This window comes from Syngnathus leptorhynchus, chromosome 1 (genome assembly GCF_054491065.1).
Source record: "Syngnathus leptorhynchus isolate UIUO chromosome 1, UIUO_Slep, whole genome shotgun sequence".
Taxonomy (NCBI): Eukaryota; Metazoa; Chordata; class Actinopteri; order Syngnathiformes; family Syngnathidae; genus Syngnathus; species Syngnathus leptorhynchus.
The window spans coordinates 13,349,201-13,369,126 of record NC_141195.1 but is presented as its reverse complement, the minus strand read 5'-3'; the positions used below and the strand labels follow the sequence as shown (position 1 = coordinate 13,369,126).

The window sequence follows — 19,926 nt, the reverse complement described above, 5'->3', positions numbered from 1 at the left end:
TGCAGAGTTTCAAATTTCATTGGTGGGAAGTGTTGCACTTTGTATCCCTTGATGGGCATTCCTTAAACTTAAGATATCCCGAAAACTCTCTCAGGATTTTTTAAATTATGAAATGAAAATATATTCTTCAGGCTTACGGTTGGGGACATTGAATGAGTTCATATTGGAAAGTATTAATGTATGCATTATGATAGCAAAGGAGCCATAGTGTTTTGAACATGTACAGTAAGTCACCAAAACCTCAGGAGTTTCTTAAATGTCGTAATCGATTGCAGGCTTGACGGATGAGGAGGTTGAGCTAGCCATTCGGCGTTCGGGCAGCACGGAAGACATCCTGCCTTTGAGAACTGGAGGCCCACCGCAACTTCTTGACTCTCCTCCCTTCGCTGCTGCTCCACACAGTGAGTGCGCAACTCATTTTTGTACCTCATAATAACATGATTACAATACGCAGAATGTGGAAAGTAAACCTATTAATTCATTAGTTAAATTTTTGTTCTTCCCTCTCATTCCCATTAAAGAGTGTTTCATAGGAAGTTTCAACTTATAGTGCAGTCATCCTATTGATTCTGGTCATCTGCAAGACGTGGATGTCTTTGATGGTATATGATTGAAAATTACAGTTGCTATTTGTCTTGGGTTGTGCTAGACTGAGTGCTATTCTAGACAACTCACTGAACTTATTTTTTTACTTTATTCCATGTATTAGAGCAATATACTTGATAGTGATTTCAGACCTTTGGAGTATGGCATTGTGCTGTACGGCCCCATGACATCTACTCTTGTCACAGAGTTCCAAACAGTTCTACCACGGCAAGACCCCACAAGGCAACTTGTGTCTTTATTACCTCAAGGGGTTATGAGTGCTGTCCACTGATTTAGCAATGCAGAATGAAGTCTGTGTAATGCTTAACCCATATGACAATGATTCCGGATGTATTCCACCCTCATTTATTACCACACTGTCCTTGACTCCCTCGGCATCTCATGTTTTGTAATGAAAGTGATGTTGATGGGATGGCCATGTAGTTAGGGGGACTCGTGGCTCTCCGTCCATAGTGGGGGGTTTTATATCAAAATGGCTATACGGAAGCTGCATAATGAGGTGAGAGCAGGAAGTCTTATATGGGGGGGTCATGCCGAAAAGAGAGGGCTACCTCCCTTTGATGTCCTTGTTATAGGGACTATACATGGGGACCCGCATCCATCTCTGTCGAAGTAATGGATACTCTGATCTCTATTTCCATGTGGTAGAAGGACAGGAAGGCCTCCACTGAACCCAATAAATTTGAGAGTAGATTGGAAAACTGGGAGATGGACTCCACTGTTCCCCACCCTAAGTGACCAAATAAAAAAAAAGGAAGATGGCAGAGTGGCAGTGCTAGAGAAAAAGAAAGCGACTGAAAGAATGAGAGGTCCCAAAGGGGAGGGGGAGCAGGTGAAGACCCAATGTGATGCCGAGAGTCTTGTCCAGGGTCAACCGCCCATACCAAGGACTGTGAGGCCTTTCAGAAGCATACCATTGTTGGACAGGTGACAGTCTATCGCAGCCATAATGTTGATGAAGACACAAATTTATGTGGTTACCATATAAATGTTGGGGAATGATTCAAAAATTCTCGATGGGGAAGGTTACAGGTTCATCCCCGAATGCTGCAGCAGCGATAAAGGGTGCCCTTGTATGAAACGAATACCATCCACCTTGAAATTATATACGTACCACATAGACTATAACAGTCGATTTTTCATTTGATTTGCATGCAAAATCATATGAAGGCACTAGAAAATGTCATATTACGTCGAATCGGACTGCCACTAGAATGCGGTATCTGTCTTCTGATTCAGAGGCACTTGTTCTTTTTCATTTGAGCATCAGCGAGTAAAAGAAAAGAAAAACGCTAACAAGACCTGTTTTGTTGTTTAATGACATTATCAGGTCACTTCCTTTCTTAAGTGGGGAATTTCCAGTTTGACAGATAGTTGGCTCATGACAACTTAGACAATGACATACTTTCACAATATCTGTCACTCAGCCGAACATCGATAAATGACTAAATGTGTTTCAGTTTTTGGCTTGTTCACATAGGGTATAAACAGTCTACATAGCCACATTGTCGCATTGTCAGGTTTTTGTGCTATGAAAAAAATGAGACCAAGGGAAAAAAAAAAAAAAAGCATTTCCAAACCTTTTCCTCCATTTAATCACAACTCAACAATAAAAATATATATATTTTTAGAGGACAAATAAAGCCCAAAAGACAATCATCTAGTCTCATAAATATGCAAACACTCTAAAGTGTTTTTATAGCACTATTGACTTTTAATACAGATTTGAAAATATCTTAGGTGGTGCTGAATTGTGTGTTAACTCTAACAAATGGTGCGTCTTGCTGACGAGTCAGTTGCGCCTCATCTATGGTCTCAAATTGCGGTTGCTAAGTTTTGTGTTCACTCACACAGATTGTGTTTGCTGTTATTAGTAGGTGTAAAAGTGGTAGACGCTGCTGTATTCCAAAGATAACAATGAAAAACAAAGTTCAGAAAATCATATTGCACATGATAAATCAGGCAAATTTTGTTTAGTATTTCCAGAATGCACAAAGTGAACAGTGAACACTGAACAGTGCACCCGGTTGGTATGCAGTTCTTCTAAAGACATGAAAATATTTTTTGCTGTTGTCAAGGTCCAAAAGGCTACAGATGGAGGAACTACGGTGCCTTCGCTATCATGATGGTGGGCATAGCCTACAGCTGTCATCAACTTTACAAGGTGCAGTAGGCCACTTCCATTTGGACTATTCTCAAACTCACTTTGCATTCACATACTTTTCTGATTAGTTGTATGTTGTGTTTTATATGTGCAGATCTGTCAGTATTGTCGCTCTGTATCGCTCTGATATTGCATTTAAATTGGTGGCGAGCGCATCAATCCTTGCAGCATATTATTGCTGTGTTTGCTCTGTAGCCTACTTATTAAAGCGATCCTGCTTCACGTCAAGAGCTCATTTTGACCCTCCTCTTCATGGTACATCTACTCGCTCACTTTTCCTTCCCCACAGTTATGTTTTTCTCTTTAAAACATATCATGCCATGGCTCAAGCCCTTTTTTGACCATCTAAAAATAATCACCCTGGTTAGTATCAAGCTTAACGGTATTGAACATGCCCCTTGTCCCCAGTGCAATTAAATCCCACGGGTGGCATGTGGAGTGGGTGGAAGCTTCAGCACTCGGTCTCGCTCTTGATGATGCACTGTTAACCTCTTTGAGTGTGTGAACATACTTATGTGACTAACTTTTCAGTGGGTCCTGTTATCCAATCATTATATTCACAGTTTTCGGATCACCTCATCTTTTTTTTTTTTGGAACAGACTTTAGCTTGAAAAAATACACAGTTGCGCATGGTTAAGCAGCCCCCAGTCACAAGTATTGGATCCCCCTGCGGGATGGCACAGGTTGCCGTCATGTCACACGAGCATCTCGCCAGCCGTACCATATGTTCTGGCTTCTGCCCATACTTTATTGTGCACCTTGTAAACACCTCAGTCTCAGCGACCCATTTATTAATTACCTTGTGTTAACACTCATTTATTTTTTTACCCCCTAAAAAGTGTTTATTACTTGCGCTGCCGTGCCCTGGTGTCAATTGAGCGAGCGATTAATTCTGAAGAGGCTAGTCCTCCATATTTTTAAGACATCTACCAAAATGAAGATTCAACCGAAATCACTGAAAGCAATGTGAATATATTACATAAGGCATTAATTGCTACTGTGCCATTTACCTACTGGATCTTTCTCTGATTTTTAATAGATTTCTCTTCCGAGCGATGCGCATACTTTCACTCCTATCATAATTCCTCAGCAACATTCTGAACATTTTGATTTTGTCAGGAATGTTTACAAACCTTGCCAACAACAAACACGAGTCATCAGAAAGTTATCATTAGTGATTGAGCTGATGATTTTTTTTCACCCCTCATTATCATTTACCTTATAAATAAATGTAATTGCAAGTGGAATGCATCTAAATCTCAAATAATCGACAACCCTAAATCTAATGCTCCAACTTGAAGGCAGAACCAGTTTGATAGATGACTAAAATGTTAAAGCAATAATAACAACAGCTGTGAAGGCATTTTCTAATCTACTAATGGCTTCAACACCTGATACTGGAATCATTTGCTTGGACATGGAAATGTGCACTTAATCAGCCATAGTTTACACAATGATGCACTAGTCCAATAAAACAATGTCTTTGACCCTCCACTGCCGCGTCTTGGTGGCACTGTCTTCTACTCATCTTTCTTCCACTTCCCACCAGAGAGAAGTCTAATGTGGTGCCACGCTTTTAATTGCAGAAATACATCCTTCCCCTCATTATGGACAGCCGAGAGGACAAGAAGCATCTGCAGAAGATGGAGAGCAACATCGCAGCAATGAGTGGCACGCTGACACAGACAGGTGAAGATTAATATCTTCATCAGTTTCTCCCTCCTTAACATTTTCCCTCATTTATCTGTTGCCAAAATTGGGAGGCCCTGCGTGTTTTTAACAAATGATGCTGCTGTCATTTCGATTTAATTTGAAATTGCTTGTTTACTGTCAGGCTCGAGCTCAATTAATTACGTTTCGCTGAAAAGCTCTTAACCTCAGAATATTAATGAGGAGTCGGGAAATGACAACTTTTTCCCCTCCTCCCCCACCAACCCACCTTCTCTCATCCCCCACCTTCCATCCCTCTTCCATCGTTGCACCGACCCTATCCGGTGCTTCACTGTCATCATCATCAGCCACGCTCTGCCCCGTAGGTGGCGAGAAAGTTCATTTTAATTTGGTGTGTTGCTTGTGTACATGTTGGTTGGATGTTCATGCAGCATGGCACTGTGTGGCGCCTGTGCCCAGCATTGGCCCTTGCGGGTGATTAAGTACACAGTGGCAGGTGCAGCTCCCATGTTGGACAGGTGGGGAATCTCAAGCTAGCTGTCAGACATGCAGAGAGAGAGAGCGAGAGAGATGCTTCCCATCCTCTTCCTCAGTATAATTAAAAATCCACGATGGTGTAAATAAGAGGCCCTTTGACAAAGGTTCAACTCGATGACCCGCTTCCACTGATGGTAACAACCGACTTCTCTTGGTTCAAGAACTTAATTTAATCCGATCCTCTATCTGCACACACGAATGTTTGTAAATTGAAGCAATTTGTTTTCCATCTAAATGAATAGAATAGAATCGGTCCATTCCAGCCCCAGAACCTAGTTGGATCACGTGTGGCTTTTGCAGACACCCCACAAGGAGTCGACAGCAGGGAGAGCTGGAAACCTTCTGCCGAATGTCGTACCACCATCAAATGGCCCACCTGCAATGTACAGAAGCTCAGGCCACGGGGAGGGGAGTCGGGAGAGCATCAGGGGCCTGTGCCCAGCCCCACCAGATAAAGTTTGCTGGACGCCTCTAGAGCAGCTATGCTTTTCAGGGCTTCCTAATTGCAGAAACACATGCTTTTTTTATTTTCTTCCAAAATAATATTAATATCTATTTGTGAAATACATGCCGCTTAAAGTGAACGACATTCATTTTCTGTGAACAGAACTCTATTGATGGTCATTTTGGCCTGTATTGTTCTGACTTTAAATTGTTGAGTCTAAAGTGCTCACCTTTTGCTCTTCATGCAATAAATATAGTACATGCATACGAGTCCCAAAAATAAATCCATGACTAAATAAATGTTGCCGCTATTTGCTATGACTTGCAGTAGCCAAACGGCCATTCTAGTTAATGACTGTTGTAGTCGACAATTAGGGTGGGGGGTGGGGCTTGCAATTACTGTACATTACTCCCACTGCCTTCGCTTTGTTTGCCTCCACCTCTCGCAGAGTCCTTCCTCGCTGCACTGAATAATAGCGACCACACGTCCCACTGCTGCAAACTGCTTGAACCCTCTTTTGTTAAAGTTCATATGTTTCTTGAGTGCCAAGTGCAACAAGGTGATGTATCTAGTTGAACGGTGGACTACATTAGTCTCTAGCGTCAGCACCAGCTCGAGTGGAGGGGCCTTGACTCCCATTATGATCTGCCTGCAACTTCACATAGACAATTAATGAATGGATCTTGGAACAACTTCAGTGCACTGAGGCTGTAATGGAATTGTGCGGCTGTTTGGGCTCTCTGTGTCTTTGAGCACCATATTGGTGACCAGCTGGCCATTAAGATATACAGAACCGGACATATGTAGTGTACATTATATTGAGGTATTTACTGAATAATTTACTGAACGGACAATATGAACCCTCCGCACACCAGCTGCAAGCCTCACATGTCATCGTGTCTCATCTTTCTGTCACGCGCACACAAAGCCACTGACACACACACACACACACACACACACACACACACACACACACACACACACACACACACACACACACACACACACACACACACACACACACACACACACACACACGTGTGTCTAAGCTACAGCTGCCTTCTGATTCATGTTTTGCCAAAGTCATTGACTTCATTATTCTTACTTCATATCTGTGATGACTAGGGATAAGAAGTTATGCATTTTTGTCGGTACAAAGGAGTCAAAGGTTGGATTGTGGACAGTTTGGCTGCAGTTGTTTAAAAGTTAGGCCAATGTTCATGCAGAAGTCAGCAACACAAGCTGGTAGACTGACTTAATACTCATATGTAGAAGCCATTGTGGAGTAAGGCGTCATTAGAAAAGGGCAACCCTTGATTTTAGTGACACCTTTTTTGAGGCCTATCGCATTAACTTTTATTACAACCCTGCGAGTGTTTGGTCACGTTCAGCTTCCCAAATTCAATAACCAGCTTTAATCTGTTTTTTGCCATCAGCCATCCTGCTCTAACTTGTATTTTGTTGGATTCTGCAAGCATGGAAAGATCAAACATGTCAGCACCCTACCTAAATTAAACACAACCCCACCCATTTTAAATACAGGTGCCACTTCTTTAAAAGATCAAATATTTTGTCTGTGCTGCTTTTCTACTTCACAACCCGGCTCAAGCGTTTGTCCCAGCCTACGTTTCCGTGGTTCCACTCATCCCATCCAGCCGGCTGCAGATCAGGCTTTTAAGCATTGGCCTGACAACCTCAGCAGTGGACCGCCACAATAACTGTTGATGTTAATCCTATTAGGCTTGATTTAACACTTTACACGCCCATGATTTATATGAATGTTTATTGGTTTTCTATAATATAATCAGCTCAGGGAAACTTAATGCATTGTTTGGTAATACATGCGTGACTGGAAGCAGGGGCCAACAAACTGTGCCCGCTGTTATTTGAAATCATACACCCGCATCCAACACCAACACTTGAACTAATTCAATCTTCAAAGTCAATGGAAAAAAAGCACATTATTTATTCGGATTAGGAGGACATTTTGTCTGGCAGCCTCCTCCTAAATGAGGGCTTTGTTTTTTTTTTTCTTTGTTGATCGTTTGAAGGTTTAAGATGCATTAGAAGGCAAGTGTCTGGATGGATAATGGAAGGTTAGAGACTGTTATTTGATTTAAATTCAGACACTAGAGATTAATATCTTCATCCTATGTGTAGCCCCATTTCCACAAGCCACCCCCGGTGACTGACCAAATAGCGTCTTGCTATTGCCTGTACCGTAATTGCAATTCTCGGACAGCTTTGATCTGTGACAAAAGTTGAACTTTTTTGGGGGGGTAACCTTACAAATGTCCAATACAGTCTTTTGTATGTGCTGTATCAAATACCTTTTTTTCTTTTCTGTTTTATTAGTTGGACAACTACAGCAAACCATTACTTCTCTCCAAGAGCTCCAGGTCCAACAGCAGCAGAAAATCCAGGAGCTCTGCCAGGAACTGACTACAGCAGAGGTAGTTGTCACCTCATCGTCATCATCATCATCTCAACATTTTTCACAATTGACAGCAATAAACAAGGATTGACTTTATACACGGTATTATTAAAATAATCCCCAAACTGGATTTTAGCACTTAATCATACTGTTATGTATTCCAGGTCCTGCACGTGGTAGACCTTGCTTTATAACCTGTGATTAGGAGTTTTATGCTGGGGTTTTAAACCCATATTTGTCTAATAGCGAAGGCCACGCTCTTCACTACCTAATCATTCCTGCGATCGTAATCCCACAATTTACAGTATTTTTTTGTTCTATAAAGGATAATCGTAGCAAGTTTGAGACAACATAACAACGTGGACAATTCTATAAAGGTTTTCCTGTAATCTCGTAATGACTCACTGCGATGATTGTTGGACAAGCAATAACTTTGAAATTGCAAAGGAGCCCAGTAAAGGTGCTCATCTGAACTCTCCAGATTGATTAGGAGAGGCGCGAAGAGGTTTCTCCAGGCTTCTATGCACTAAAACTTCCCATGCTGCCCTTGCTCATAACTGCCATAGATATAGACAGCCTTATTATACAGTTTATCATCAGAACTAAAGCTGCTCAACACACAAGTACGGTTCATCTCATTATGGGGCCATAATGTTAAGCTATACTGTCGTTTGTCTTTGCCTTGATTTTTATAGACAGTGTTGGTAATCTTTTTGGAATTTTAAGTGTTTAGATGAAGTGGCTGTGTTCTAAAAAGTGATGTGCTGGCATGAAATGTTGCTCGCTGTTTTTATAACACGGCTCGTAATTTACTTTATGATCTCTGGGCTCTAAAAAGTGTCTTGGAAGTAGACAATCCTAGACAATGTTTTATGTCCACAGCTTGTTAAGCACATGGCTAGCATCTGGATATTGCAGGGAAACATATGTGGACACATCTGCTTCAGCTCAAAAGAGGGGAAAAAGGACAAGATTGATTTAAAGATTCGTAGCTCATTTTGTGGCATTTCAAGTTTTCAACTGCTTATTCTGTCATTCGCAATAGCAGAAATATGTTTTTGAAATGGAAAAAAAAATGCATTAATATTACCGGTAGAATAAATGATACGTTTTGTTCACTTGATAACGCACGTGACTCTGCTTTTCTGCCTGTGCCACTCTTTTTTTATTAATGACAATTGTCCCTGAAGTGGAATCCTGCTGATAAAATATTGGCGATAATAAGCTCCAGCCACATCACAGGTGGATGGAGGAATGCTTTTCTTCATTTTCATTTGTCATTTTCAAATCACACATTGCATTAAAATGTGTCTACTTCATTTGCTGTGAGTACCTTGCTGGAGAGCACTAGTGTATAAAAAGTATATTTTACATCAAAATACCCATTAAACAAATCGTAAACTCAGCTTTACAGTTACAGCGTAGATCTTAAATTTTCCCCCACAGGAAGACTCGTTGACCGTGGAGGAAATTGGTAAATTGTTTTCAGGTCTAGGACTTGAGATTACAAGCACATGTTTGTGTTTGTGAGCTACTTCATATTCACCGTTTGCGGCTTTTAGGGTTTGCCTCACTACCACGCTGCTCAAAGTGTGCCACGCTTAGCAATTATACCTCTCAACACGGAAATGTGACTTTAAGCCAAAACACATGGAGCTTTCAGTTTCCTCGGCTGCTGAGTAAACATTTCTTGTAGTTTGGAAACCACTCATTTGTAGAGGGCATGTAGTGGACCCAAACTGGAAACAAAAAAACCCCATAACAGTAACATTGGTGTTTTAAAAAAAGTCTGTTGAGCTTGTTGCTAGCAAAGGTTGATATTTTTGTATCTGTATTTACTCCATTCCTGAGCGTGCGCATGCACAATGTTTCAGACGTTAAGTAGAAACAGGGACATGTGCACTAATTTGAAATCGGGCCCCTCGACCTGCAGTTGAAATGCAGCCTTTTATGCACACTTTTTTTACCACGTGGCATGAGATTATTTCGACCTTTTTACACTATTCTGTCTTGGTTCATTTGCTGTATTCCAACATCTTAACTGTAGTATAGATTTGCCCCTTGATGATTCATCCCTGATGTTAAACAGACTGTTATATTTCTGGCCCATTATCGTTACAAATCTGCCTGTTAACCATGTTTGCCCTGCTGTCTCACCTCACTGATCGTTCTCTTTATTAGTGGGTACAGCATTGAAGATTAGAGAAACCGCCTCCTAGCTTGTGCGAGACTAACTGCCAGTGGGAAATAGCATAAATAGAGTGAAATCAATTGCACTCTACCAATGTTTCCACTCAAAACCTCTCCTCTGGGGACTTCCTTTTGAAACTAATTTCATCTTAAATATACATGCGTTACTTGAAAATGTAGTGTCTGCCGGCAGTGCAACTCTGAATTAATTTGCCTTCATACACTCTTAAACAAGGCTTGTTAAAGATCTTTTTGCTAATGGGCCAGAGGCGTTTATCTTCATTTAGCCAGATGAGCTGTTAGTTGTCCTTGAGTGCTGCTACAGTTGATATGTCTTATTTTCCAGCCAGCAAATACATTGTGTTTAATCTGTTGTCTTCTTACAAATAGAGAATATCTCTATTTATAGTATTTATACAATGAAGACACAGTGTGCAAAGTGCTGGTTAATGAAATACGCATATCATTTTTGAGGTGGATTTGGTACAATTAGTATTGTTTGTATGGCTGTACATTTGAGACAAATTTACACAAATTTGCATGTGTAACTCTTTGCAATATGCTGAGAGAGATGAGTGCACAATTAAATTCTACATTACAGATGACTAGAATTGTGAAAATACATATGTAGGTTGCAAAGAATGCTTTGATACTATTGTTTTAACAAATGTTTTACATGAAGTTAATAAAGTTTGTAAGTATTTTTAAACAAGTAGGGTACTGTACAAATAAATCTAGTATATAAGGGTAAATGTGGTTTTGGTACTTCTGTGTATATTTCACCTTGATAAGTAAGTTTATCCATTAAACCATTGCTTTTCAATTCGTGGCCCATGGCCCACATGCGTGCCAGAACCAACCCCATAGTGGCCCAGTCTGCGGTCCAGCCTGCCTGAATTGAATTGTATTCAAGATATGCAAAGGTTTAAAAAAACCCGACAGTGTTTGATATCGTTGTTTGATATCGTGAATGCATAACTTGCGTAGCCTCCCCATATTGACCCCAACAATACACAGTCTTGTTTTGGTAAAGACAGCAGTAGTGGCAATATACTGGGGAAAACATGTCCATTTACTGTGCGCCTAATGTGTATGGCCCGGCTACATTTCTTGATTTGAAAATTTGGCCCAACTGATGTCGGAATTGAATAGCCCTCCATCAAACTATCTTTAAGTGGTGCAGCTTCAATGCTGACTCGTATCCTGTACATGTGTTGTACATATGAAAAGACTTTGCATCAGAAATTCCAAGATTATGTATAGGTCTAAGCAATTAATGCCGACAAATAATTTCATTAATAATTAAAAATCCAGGTCACCATGCATTTCAAAGTAAACTTTCAGATCTAGGGGGATTTTAGTGCCGATGCCATAAAATGGATTGCTGATAATTATCTTGATCAGCAGTTTGTGCTAACATCAGATCTTACAAGCTTTTGCGGTGTGTGAGATATGTCAGCACTTGAGGTTGAGCGCACTTTCAGTCTCAATGGACATTGATACGCCAACACTTAGCCTGCAGCCAAGCACTTAACACTGAAGTTCCACACGATGTGTGTGTGTATACACGTGAACATAATGTATCTCAAGGCTGAAATTCAGCACGGGCTCAACGTTTGATTAGGTTTCCTTGAATTTAATAAGACATGTATGAGATAGTGTTGCTCGACAGCATCGATGTAAGATAATACATGTTATGTATGTAGCCAGAAGTTAACAGTTTCATTGTTAAGTCTTATTTTTTCATATGAAGTGATAGAATCCAGTTCTTCTCAAATGGTCTCACCCTGGGACCCGCAATTTCCCATAGCCAGTCAAGTAGCAACCTAACTAAGCTAGAGTACGTATCTTTGTTTTCATCTTCCCAATCTACTTTAGAGGGTTGAAAAGTAAAGTCTTTTCACACATAGATTTGTCGTGGGTGGGTTGGAGCCTATTCCAGCTGACTTTGGGCAAAAGGCTTAGTGTAATGGGAGAAAAAAAGCACGTGAACATTGTGAATTTCTGAAAAAATTGCTTCTGAAAAATCATCTGATCGTTCAAATCACAAGAATAAAACCACTGATTCACATACCGTTAACTCCCATTCCATATCCTGGCCATAAAATTAGATTCAGTTTATCTCTCTGCTTTCAGTGCATAAATTGGTGAAGAAATTACAACAGCACGTGTCAAACAATTTGATTAAATGTCAACACTGAACAAAATGGGAAAATGTTTTCACTCATGATTTGTCTCTTAATAAAATGTCGCTGGAAGGGTCTTAAAAGTTGCTACTTGATCAAATGTCATTGGAAGGGTCTTAAAAGGTGCTACATGTGGAGACCAAGGGCCCTCTTTGCGTACACAGGTGCCCGTGCTTTTAGTGTGAAAAGGGGCGCGTCCTCATTTTCAGGCCGGTGCAAGTCCAGCGAATGGAGCTGCATCTGGCCATTTAGTGACAAAAAGTAGACTAGATTTTAGACTTGCTAAAAGCAGGTCGAAGTGGCAGTTTAGGTGCTGTAATGCGATTTTAGTGGATTTGATAAAGTTGCAGGGATACAGATTTAGTGCTCTGCGGACGTCTGTAGTGAATGTCATTGTATTTCATTCATAAATATGACAACTGTGTCGGCCAATCTCTCTGAATTACTGTAGGAATCAATTCATTGAAGTAATTGTCATCATCATCATCATCATCATCTCAAAAATATTTTTAATACACCCCCTGACCATGTGGCACAACTACAGGTGGGTGTGGGAGGGGGGGAAATCACACACAAAGTAACGATCGGCAGTGCAAGGCAGTCTCCAATTTGCACGTTACATGCACGGCAGACTGTATCATCCCAAAGAGGAGATCTTTACGTTTATCTTTATAAACGCAGTTTGCACGCACCAAACTCACGCATGGACAAGTCAATATCTGCTTCTGCAACGTCAAGCAGTGAGTGTGCTTCGACCACCCTGATTTTAAATGAAGGGCGCTGCTTTAGTTGGCTGGAAGTCAATTGTATTCCAGCCCTCAACAATGACATAAACACCCTTTTCTATCTGCTCTAGTCAATGTAGAAAGAAAGAAAACTCCAATCATGCACACTATTGCACTGCGCCGGACTGTACTCTATGCGCTATCCACAAAAATTGGTCCCCAAATTTTCTACTAGAGTATATCTTTGTATCTTTATATCTTGTTATTAAACAAGCAATGCAAATTAGAGAGTGGGTACCTCTTAAAAACAGAGGAAATAAAACAAATTGTGACAAATACATTTATTGATTAAAATTAATTAGTCTCACAGCCTAATTTGGAAGTCGAACTCAAGTCCATAAGTCAAAAAGAGTCATGCTTTCCTATATTGAATCCTCAGGGAGGGAAGGGCTTAAGATACTTCTAATGAGGTGACAACTATAATAAGAATGTTTTCAGTTAGCTTCATAACATGGCTTCTTATTATTAGGTTTTGGACCTGATAATCGGTACCACTGAGAAAATACATCTCATCTCCTCCTTTTCTTTAGCCCTTCACTTTTCCTCCTCGGCCTCCTCCTGGCTCAGTAAATGAGTATGATCCCTTTCAGATGTGATTCAATTAATTTCTCTTAGATTTAATTACAAGCGATAGAGTCCAAATTATCACTCTTTCACTGATAGGGGGTCCACAATTCCTAACAAGCGTCCTCTGGTGGGTTAGGAGAGATTTAATTACAGTTTTAGTCCGGTTTCTCCATGACTTTGCTCCTTCTCAATTGAGTAGCCTAAATAATCTCTTCTCTCTATGGAAGTCTCGCTCAAATTCAAGACTCTAATTGTAAGAACAAGCATCATCTATCCATCCATTGATTTACAGTTGAACTTAAAATTGTTTTTAACCTCCAACACAAAGTATTTGGAGATTTAGAACAAACTAACGAAACAGGAACAATGGGATTTCCCCCACATTTGGAGGTGATCCACCGCGTCTATTGAGATTTCTAACTCGACTTTTAACGTTAATGCCTGTCGTCCAAAGCAGTAGCCTTACTGATTTTCTGATTATGTAACAAGATCCCTGAGGTAACTTAGGTCAAAGATCAAGTCATTGCATGTTCTTTTTTATGCTCCACTACACACTATTTTCATCAGGTCTCCGTCAAACCTTCAAGGATTGCTTGTGTGTTTCAAAGCAAGATATGTCGTAATAATTTAAAATCTGCTCCCCGAATCTGGTCAAATATAATTTTAAGATGCATTTTCAGATGTCGATACAAGCAAGACTGAGCTCATTTGTTGAAGTTGGCTTTAGTTGAGCCTTTTGAATGACTTTTTGTAAACTCGTTCACTTTCAATATCCCGTAGTGTAGATAATTGTTTTTCATTAACTTTCGAGTTCATTCCAGAACAGTACGTTTAACAGACCAACAGTTAATCTTTAGTGTGGCATCTATGATCTGAATTAAAAGATTAAAAAAAGTCTAATACCAGAAAAAAAAAGTTTCTTGTGTAGTGAGTTTGTAGCCCTTTTAAGAAAAGAGAGAGAGGCGAAAAAAGCAGTGAGGGAACCCGAGCATTAGGTACTATATGAGACAGGTTGAGATGACATGAAAGATACTTTAATGCCTTTTATTCTCCCTATATCACGAACCCATGTATTTTCTATGTATTAAACACATTTGATACACTGTAAAGCGTTCATGAACGTGGCCACTATCTAAAACATTGAACACTGCCTTAACCTTTTCAAGATAGTCAGGAAATTTGTGTTAAAACAGTATGATTCACACTGTGAAAGGCCATGAATAGAACTGTCGTGGGACTGTTTGTCCCAAGTCACAAGCTATGGAGAGGTTGCCGAGGTGACAGATGATTGTCATGACAACCTACACGAGTCGTGAGGTTTTTTGTGTTTGCCATGTTTGTTTACTCAATAGCTGATGTGTCTTTTTTGAACAAAGCTGTTTTTGAAATGATTTCCTATTGTATTAAGTGACAATGGAGAGGTTGATGAAAAAGGCATGTTGACTTTAGCTGTATGCATTGTGTGTTATATTTTCCTATAGGCGGCATCTGCAACCAGTCGCATCCTGGACAACCAAACAGTTGGAGAGCTGAAAGCTGAGATAGTCTCTTTGAAGGGTTTACTGCTCAGCAGGTAACAAAGTTTTTCAGTTCCTACACACATGCGAACACACACACACATACACGCGCACACACACACACACACACACACACACACACACACGCGCGCACACTTATACAACCCATGACTGTATTAAACAGGAGCAACCCTTTTGAATCGCTTGTACACACATCTGAATACATTTTAATCACAATATTTGTACTTCATCATCTATCCTCACCAAGTATGTGTCAATATATTTTTAACCCATTCACTGCCATTGACGGCAGTACGTAGATGTCAAAGATCCTTTTTAGCTGGGCTGGCAGTCAATTAGTTAATGTGCAGTTCATAGTTGTAAATGTGAAACACGTCACAATCATCATGTTCAAATTTAGTAATTGTGATGGATCACAACATGGCCCACAATGGTATCTTATTTTTCAATAGGTTCAATAGTTAACTTGAGCTGACCTTTCTCTTGAAACCTGTTTTTTCTTTTTTCTTTTTTTACAATTTGTATGGCACATACATTTTATAAATATTAACTTTTGGAGGATCCCTAGTGAGATGCAGTGTGGTCATTTCCATCATACATTATTAGTTTTATAATTTTCTAGTAAGATGGTAGCTCTCAAATGTTACTTTAAAAATGGAATCATGCAAAATGTTCATGTTGACATCACTGGTCGCATAGATGGTCATCTTGTGAACAATTATCATGCAGCAGTCTTAAGCCTGTTTTTAACTTGTTGTACTGCTCCAGGAATCACACAAACATTTGCGTTTAGGTATGAATTAATAAAAGATTATATGGTCTTCCAAATTACTTGCACACTTAGACAACCATAAATGTCAAAAGTGGTTTTGGGGTATCGTCTCACTGTGGCATTAGAGGTTACAGATTGCACCATTGCTTTTATTTCACAACTTGCCTTCCTGCATTAGCATACTGCAGTCATCAGCATTTCAGCACCGGCTTCTTTATTTTCATACTTTTATGGGTAAACAAGACACCTATTACTCCTATGATCTTACTTTCACTCATTTGTTAGAGTTAAGGATAAGTGAAGGGAAACACTAGCTGGAAAGAAACGGCTGATCAAAAGTGTTTTCTCTTGTACTGTAACTGCAACACAGAATCCTTCCAATAATCATAATACAGCCAAGATCAATTTGTCCATTTAAGAGGATTACATATCCATAGATGCCCCTTATGAAGTAATGAAGCAGATAGGCAGATAAGGATAAATTGCATTGTTTTTCGTCATAGACTGAAAACATTTGAGTATGATGAATGTGGGCCAACGTTTCATCTTTTATTCCCAGATATTTACATCTGGATCTGATACACTACTTACAACACGATACCTTTTTGTTTGAATCAACCCATTTTTCATCTTGGTGAACAATTGTGAAGATATGATGAAACATTAAAATAACCTTATTGCACAAACATTGGCTATAGCCACTCCAACCGTTTTGAAGAAACCACTTATGTTCTAACAGACCATGAATGGAGCGAGTCAAGAAAAAAAGCAGTAATTGATGAAAGAAACAGTTTTGAATGTAATAAAGGCCTGAAAAGAATTGTGACATCAGCAGCAACTACCACAGGTGAGTGAATGTCACAAACAAAAGTACAGCTTCTGCACAAGAAGAATAGAGGGCCTGGCTGGAATGTGCAATGAAGAGATGTGAGATCATCATGCTGCAAGATAATTAGCCAAAACAACAAAGGAGTTCATCACAGGCAAGATGCAAAAAGTTGTAGCGCATGAATTTTACCTGTTAAAAAAGAGACTGTTGGTCAAAACACCACATCCAAAATAAACAAACACCTGATCAAAATTGCAGTAAACGCATAGAACAACATTACAAAAAAGAAAACAAATGGTTGGCAATGCCAATGGGTCACAGGATTAATGCAGTTTTTAAAATCAAATGATGATGAAATGAATCCAAAGTCTTCTTCACTTCTGTTGCAATACTTCTGCTCACCTATAAATGTTATGTGATTACAAATCTTACATCACCAGCCAATCACAGGACTGTGTGCAGAACAGTAGTATCTCAGAATTTGATGACAATCTGTTGCATGACGCTTGAACGTTGCCACAGACTTTTCTTTGGATATAAATGTGATCACTAGAGAGAGTTTTAAGTCTTGCATGCTTTTGCGGAAGTTTCGCATGATATGATGCCAAATGTTAAGTCTTGGCCCAACGACGATTAAACAATCATACTTCCTTTTAATATGAAACAAGTGTATAAGTGATTTTTTTTTTTTGTTCTCTGTCACAGGAGACAATTTCCTTCCACCCCCTCTGTATCTAAGATCCCCTCATGGCAGATTCCCTTGAAAGAACCCTCAGCATCCAGCTCCCAGTCAGGCAACCACAGCAGCAGCGACATCTCTCCCGTCAGTAATGAGTCAGCCAACTCGTCCCCTGTGAAAGATGGATGCCTCAGCCCGCGGGATGTGCTGAAAGGGTCACTCGGTGTCAACGGTGATGTCGCAGGCCTCGACGCGGCAGCGCCCTTGGCCTTGAAAGACCAGGTTCGCATGGAAGTGCAGGGAGAGGAGGAAGAGAATGACCACGTTAGCAAGGAAAAGGAAGAAGTGGAGGGTCGAAGCATGCAGACTGAGGATCATCAAGGTGGAGATGGACAGATCCACAAACAAGATGACAAATTGAAGCGGCCAGAGGGTTCTGGCAATGAAAATGCGGTGGATTAGACACCTGTTCAGTTCTCTTCTTCACCCGCCTGTCTGTGACACTCCTTCTGCTTCTGTCATATTTCCTGTGGGCTTCTGCTTTATTCAGTCACACTTCAAATTCAGTGGAACCTCGACACTGCAGTATAAATGCTTTTAGATTAAACAATTCCATCATCTCATTCACAGTTTAGTGCGTGGTGCAGCTGTGGGTTAGGAATCATGTTCATTTCTTCACTTCAAAAGTTACTCTCCTGCTTGCAGAGAAGCATTAGCTGGGTTTCTTTTTGATGGCAATTGGAAAGGACAATCCCGAGCAGGGACGTAGCTTTTAGCCTCTTTTATTTGTGCTTCCGCATTGTTGTCAGTCTGTCAATAATTCACAAGGCCAACGCGGTTGCATTTGGGTGAAATAAAAGCCTTGAAATTCAAGATTAGAATGTGATGAGTGGCTTTGTTCTATGCAAGTGTCTGGGTGCCCAGAGGAGAATGGTTGATAAATGTTTTTTTCCGTTGCTTTTCACTTTCACTGAGGGCGGAATTACGAATCATGGAAGGTGTTTGTTTGTGCGTGGCAGGTGAGGGGGAAGTGGGTGGGGGGGGGGCTCATGTGCCGTACTCGATCTGCATCTCCAGCAGAGCATCTGATTTGGTTTGTGAAGTATGTTAATAATCAAATGATCAACAAATAACAGATGTATTAGTTCATGCTGCTTGAAATGTCAAGCAGGCTAAAAACGCAAATCTAATACAGAAAGCCCGGTTGCATTGTGTTATTTTCCGTAACAAGCCCCCCCGGTCCAAATTAAGCAGGCCCTCCCACAGTGACTAATCTTTACTGAAAACTGTGCCTGTATTTTGTTATTATGATGCAGTAAGACACCAAAGGCTGCCACAGATGCAGAATTTGTGTCAGTTGTTTTCTCAGCATATGTGTGTGTGTGGAGGTGGATGCCGGAAGCTTATGAAAATGTCCCGTGATTGAAAAGGAAAGTAATAAATGAATACTTGACTGATTGAATTAGTTACTGTCTGCAACTCAAGACGGGTCTGTGAGTGAGAAGACAGGATAAATCTCGACTCTTGTACCACATTCATCTCCCATCACATGGCCTTCGTAGCAACGCACAGCACATGTGTGATAGCGCTTCTGACCAACCACTGTTATGTTTGAATCTCTGGCTCTATCTAAAGCTTATAAGAAATCTGAACACGACATGCTGCAATGTAAATTAACATGCGTGGTAATTTCTTTAAAAGGATGTGTAATAATACAAATGGTTTTCAATGATTAAAAAAAGTATGTGTTCATTCCCGTGCTGTTTTGCTAATTTGTACTTTTTGGGCTACTATACACTCTGGACCGAATTGACTGTAGGATTGCGTCACCTTTGCTTGCCGCTAACCGGTAAAAATGGAAACAGATAGCATGTAATTCAAAAAGCACGCGCGGATGTTGAAATGCGACATGAACTGCGACGCAAAGTAGAATGCGTCTCGGTGCGCCCGTGGTATTTGTGTTTATCTAAATGAGGTAATCGAGGAGAACTTGCCCACTTCAATGCAAATAAGCCTAACAGATAAAGAAAATTACTCGAATCTATTTCGCCGAGCACTATTTAGTTTCAATTTCTGTCATTTGTCATTTCACTCTGACGGGTAGGATGACCCTCTGACTGCGGGGTTCACTTTTTTTGCCTATAGGTTGCATTCTCAACATTACTATGCATGCTCAAGAATATGAATTTCATTTATCGGCGTCTCAATGATCAACAGTGTTTCATGTATCAATGAGTTATGTAAACTTCTCTGTGGTTCGATACTGCATCCCTTTGTAATCCATTAACCTCTCCCTGGAGCTGAAGCCAACCTGAAATTTATAGAGACCGACTGTCATAAATCCACTTGTACATCATTTAGTGTCTGGCAGTATTTTAATATTTTTGTTCATGATGCAGCTTCCATCTACACCACTTAACAAGTGTAAAAGTGTAAATACGCTTGATGTCGCTGTTTGTGCTACATTCTCCCTCATTTGGTACAAATTGTTTGCTCAATGTACCACCCCGGTTTTGACATTA

The 19,926-nt window shown here is 40.3% G+C and overlaps 1 protein-coding gene across 1 annotated transcript in view; it reads left to right on the top strand.

Annotated features, from left to right (window-relative positions):
• Nucleotides 1–19,146, top strand: part of pex14 (peroxisomal biogenesis factor 14) — a 45,853-nt gene extending 26,707 nt beyond the window's left edge. The window contains exons 4-9 of the mRNA XM_085911008.1: nucleotides 276–401; nucleotides 2,685–2,770; nucleotides 4,358–4,460; nucleotides 7,780–7,877; nucleotides 15,068–15,159; nucleotides 17,431–19,146. Of these exons, the coding sequence (XP_085767134.1) occupies nucleotides 276–401; nucleotides 2,685–2,770; nucleotides 4,358–4,460; nucleotides 7,780–7,877; nucleotides 15,068–15,159; nucleotides 17,431–17,866 (941 nt within the window). The 3' untranslated portion in view covers nucleotides 17,867–19,146. The remainder of the gene's footprint in view (nucleotides 1–275; nucleotides 402–2,684; nucleotides 2,771–4,357; nucleotides 4,461–7,779; nucleotides 7,878–15,067; nucleotides 15,160–17,430) is intronic.
• Nucleotides 19,147–19,926: the final 780 nt, after the last annotated feature.